General features: G+C 34.1%; 1 protein-coding gene across 1 annotated transcript in view; it reads left to right on the forward strand.

Moving 5' to 3' along the window:
* The window catches only part of LOC106465267 (glutamate receptor ionotropic, kainate 2-like), a 133,341-nt gene that overhangs the window by 105,239 nt on the left and 22,866 nt on the right, over nt 1-5,236 (forward strand). Inside the window, exon 13 of the mRNA XM_022393687.1 lies at nt 876-1,101. Within this exon, the coding sequence (XP_022249395.1) occupies nt 876-1,101 (226 nt within the window). The remainder of the gene's footprint in view (nt 1-875; nt 1,102-5,236) is intronic.

The raw sequence follows: 5,236 nt of genomic DNA on the forward strand, positions 1-5,236 counted from the left end.
GGTATTCTCACTAATTGAACGAGATGTTTAATTTACGGACTACACGGTGTCTCACCAGGGGGAGTTGCAATACCGTATCCTTTAGAATCCAAAAGTCCGCCGATCTGCATAAGATCACAGTTTCTTGCTGATTTGCAAATTCAAAATCGTTTAATTTAATGTACTAAGCTATCTGTAGTCTAACCATTCAGAACAAGTTTCACACACTGTTAATTCAAACGATCAGAGTGTGCTTCATGACCTTTACCAATACAAGTACATTTTCTTATAATTTGTCAGTAAATATTTCAGTTCCTTAATTATAATATATTTCAAATGCTCTTATTTTAACCAGCTTAAGACAGAATTCATATAACCAGTCAGTTACTTTTTCGTAAATTTAACCAATCGGGACGCGTTTCACGCATTAACTTAGCCAACAGCTAAAGCTTATTAGCTTCTTTACGTTGGGTATTGTAAGTATCAACATTCTCTATTATCTATCATTCTGGTACTTTTCGATACATTAGAGTTTTTATTCTACTTTTCGTCTCATATTTAAAAGAGCTTTCTCGTCAATGAAGTAAATAAAGCAGGTAAGCTTAATTTAAAAAGCATTTCTTTGGTGTGAAATAAATTAATATTACATTTAATAACTGGTGCGTATATTGTAGCACAAACAAGTAAGTTAAAGTTATTTAATGCATAGTTCATCGTCCTTTTTCTCTATTTATTGTAGCTTTCCTTCTATTACTGACAGATTTATATGATAAGAAAACACTTAATTAAGACCAACTCCTATTTTTGTTTTTCAGCGTCCATATCCCGTTACTATATATTTATTCTTAAAACCTTATTTACAACAACCTCAGTTTAATCAATTTTCCTTTAAATAGGATTCAGATATTCCGACGTTTAAGCGCATGTGGAACTTCATGGAATCTGCAAGACCAAGTGTATTCGTCGAGTCTAACTTTAAAGGTGTGGAACGAGTGAAAAAAGGCAACTACGCCTTCCTAATGGAATCTACCAGTATTGAATATATAGTAGAAAGAAACTGTGATCTTATGCAGATCGGCGGACTTTTGGATTCTAAAGGATACGGTATTGCAACTCCCCCTGGTGAGACACCGTGTAGTCCGTAAATTAAACATCTCGTTCAATTAGTGAGAATACCTGGCATGGCCTAATGGGACGTTCGACTCGCAATCTGCGGATCGCGAGATCGAAATCTGGTTACGTGACATCAATAGCCGGTATAAAGTAGCGGTGAAATGGCATGTTTCATAAGTAAATTCTAACTTTGTACGCAATGTGACGTCACCGAGAATTGATCACTTTTGGGAAGAATGTATAACAGCCCTTACGGTGCAGGAAAGTTAAAAACCTAATCACCAAAGAAAATAAGCTAGCTGTTCGTGTTCGAAACTCATAATCTTATCTACCTATACTCATGTAAAATTAATTAGGCGAGAACATAACACAGTTTCTTTTCAATAAACTAATATTTTTGGAATTCTACTTGATGCATTAAAATTTCTGTCATAACACAGATATATCATCATCATGCCCTTAAAAGAAATTGAGTTTATTATATACACACAAATATTGTTTAACAATATATAATACAATAATTTTTAAGCTAATTTGATTTTACATTTCATAAACATTTTAAAAAGTTTATTGGATTTATAGCATTTAGACTTAAGTTTACTCATTAAGTATTTATCATCAAATGATTGTCTTGAAATGTATGTTAAAAGTGTAAGGCCACTGCTTGCTTTTGCTGACTATACCAGGTGATTTACTTGACGTATTCGCTGACCATCACTGCACCGTTTGGCTATCACTGTATCATATAGCTTTTTGTCACCAGATGATTTAGTTTAGTACTACAGATCATTTAACGAACCATCGTCATACGTTTAGGCTGACGATCACTTTACGATTTAGTTAGCCAGAGGATTTAGCTTGCAATGCCAGATGTTTAAGGGCCATCATGAAATATTTAATCTGATAATCCCTATGCAATTTAGTTAACCAGATTATTTAATAGGCCATCGCCAGACATTTAAACTGGTGATCACTGCATGAAAAAAGAATGATTTAGTTAACCATTACATATCTGATCATCACAAAATTCTTATCTGAAAATTACAAAATGACCAACCATTAATAGATGCTTTTGCTTCAACATTGCCATGAACATTTGCTTAATTATCAACATTACTTTTAACTCACTATTAACTAATAATTATTAGAGAACTACGAAATAATTAGCTTAACATCATCAGGCTTTCGTAGTTTATTAGATTTCAATGTTAGTCACCGATAAACAATTTTAATTTAAATAATTTGAACATAGCTATATAAGTTTATTTACTTACTCACTATTTCGTCTAACGTTTTTAAGTTTCTGTTTATTTATTTTACAAACTTTAAAATATAAAATATTCACCACTACATAATCAAATCGATGTTCAAATGTTAATGCAAGAAATTATATTTAAGCTATTTTAACTCAAAGAGCTATGTCTACGAGAGTAGTCTCTGGAATCTGGTGGTTCTTCACCCTCATCATGGTATCCTCGTACACAGCTAACCTTGCAGCTTTCCTAACCGTACAGAGGCTATCTTCGCCGATAGAAAGTGCCGAGGACCTCGCTAAGCAGACATCTATCCAATATGGCTGCCTCCAATCGGGATCTACTCAGGATTTCTTCAAGGTAATAAGTTGCTTTTGTGAAATTAAATTATTATGGACATTCTTAAAATATCATATAAATATTTTGTATTTCAATTTGTTTATCAGTTCCTCGCCGATTGCACCTTTTAATATTTTTGCACCTGGAAAACATGTTTCCTATTTAATATAACGGAAAAGCCAATTACACTAAACCAAAATCTTCGGAGAAAAACAAGAAATAAAACATTTATCTTATTTATAATAGTAGCTCGCTAATACGTGAAAAGTTATAATGAAATTAAAAACTGTTAATTGGATTGTACATGTCGTTGGGAATTTAACACCAGGGCATTTCTTGGTGTGCAAAACATAATATATTGTGTAATTCTGATAGATGAATTACAATTCTAAGTTACTTAAAGCGCACTTTGCAAATAATAAGTTCTGTCTTCCGAATAAACAATAAAGAGGAACATGATATCTTCACAGGTTTTGTACAGTATACAATATTGGCCGAGGACGGAGCAGTTTTCCGGAACGCGTTACAAATCAACTTTGGAACCAGATATTTTGTTTCTATTTGGCTGTGATATTGTACCACACACGTCTCAAAATCAAAATTGGCCGTTTGAGATAAATATCCTTCTTGATTATGCTGCGTACTGTTGCCTGGGACACATAGCTGCCTATTACCTCTGTTTTTTGTGTTTGTGGATTCTCATCTGTTACAAGATGCCACACTTTACTTCCCGAGGCTGGGATACGACTTGATACATTTCTCCTTCCGAATTATCTGGGTGCTCCAACTTGATCTATATTATTTTGCTTTTTCAATGACATTAAATACAAGGGATATCCCATCTTGGAAATTATAAATTCCCGATCTGAAGACATCCTTATGATCTGAGCATAAGAATATTTTGCGTTTAAATGGGTGTAGTACGGAGAAGTACAATATATGTTCACTACTTTAGTTATAAAAGTAAAAATTTCAAAATTATGTTGCTTTTAATAGCTTTTTTCGGACACAGAAAGTGAGTTACTAACATTAATTTTCTCTATGTGGCAAGCGGTGTCCTAGGTGAAATCTAAAACCTGCTTATCTGATTTCTTACAGTAATAACAACGTTGTATTTAATTAAACATGGAGCTATTCTTGTCGGCGAATGGTTGGCTCACCCATGGGTGGTATTGCCTGTTCGCTAATTGATCTCGCAAGGAGCGATCATTGTTTTCTTGTGTTAAAAATTTGAGAATATATTAGCATATTTAAGACATTGTTTGAGCTTGGGAGAACGAATTTCATCTAGAATGTATAGAACTTAGGTGGATCTTGTTTAGTTTAGTTTTTTGTATGCAGTGTTCCGTATCTTTGGTTTCTACTGTTTCTCCATTTTACATGTTCACTTTCGTATTAGACTAGAAGCCTTAAGACTTCTAAAAGTCTTCACTGGCTTGTAACATTAATTTCTTTTTATTGAATGAGCTAAAGTGAGTAAATTCTGCATTATTTTGTTTTAGCTGTAACGTCCACTTTACGAAGTGAATAATGTGTTTTGAAAAAGGTTTTGAATTAGTTCAGCATTATAGCAACGCTTAAACTTTTGTTTAAATTGATATTGGATCTAACGAAGTTTGATTAGTTTTATTTGCCGCTTTGCACTTACCGTAACTTACGGTTTTACCTCTATTCTTAGTTTATTAAGTTACAGTGGGACATATTAAACTGATAAGAGCTTATTCAATAAAGTATTTATTCGCTCTTATCAGTTCCATGAATACACTCTTTGATCAAATGCTTTAGTGTATTTTTGTATTGTGATACTATATGCTAGAGTATTGTTTTGTTTTTTCACCTATGAAATCGTTGTTACTTCTGCAAAATCATCTCACTCTTGCATCTGTTGCACTCAAGAGAAGCTACGCATCAAAACTCCTGTTATTAATTGGAAGTCTAGCTACTAAACTGGGTCCTGTCCTTATTCATTAGGTCAAGTCCAGCTTCTAAGCTGTATTCTGTTTTTGTTCGTTAGGTCAAGTCCAGCTTCTAAGCAGGATCCTTTCCTTTTTCGCTAAGACAAGTCTAGCTAATAAATTGGGTACTGTCCTAGGTCGTTAGGTCAAGTCTAGCTACTAAACTGGGTCCTGTCCTTATTCATTAGGTCAAGTCCAGCTTCTAAGCTGTATTCTGTTTTTGTTCTTTAGGTCAAGTCCAGCTTCTAAGCAGGATCCTTTCCTTTTTCGCTAAGACAAGTCTAGCTAATAAATTGGGTACTGTCCTAGGTCGTTAGGTCAAGTCTAGCTACTAAACTGGGTCCTGTCCTTATTCATTAGGTCAAGTCCAGCTTCTAAGCTGTATTCTGTTTTTGTTCTTTAGGTCAAGTCCAGCTTCTAAGCAGGATCCTTTCCTTTTTCGCTAAGACAAGTCTAGCTACTAAATTGGGTTCTATCCTAGGTCGTTAGGTCAAGTCTAGCTACTAAACTGGGTCCTGTCCTTATTCATTAGGTCAAGTCCAGCTTCTAAGCTGTATTCTGTTTTTGTTCTTTAGGTCAAGTCCAGCTTCTAAGCAG

This window comes from Limulus polyphemus, unplaced genomic scaffold (assembly GCF_000517525.1).
Source record: "Limulus polyphemus unplaced genomic scaffold, Limulus_polyphemus-2.1.2 Scaffold67, whole genome shotgun sequence".
Taxonomy (NCBI): domain Eukaryota; kingdom Metazoa; phylum Arthropoda; class Merostomata; order Xiphosura; family Limulidae; genus Limulus; species Limulus polyphemus.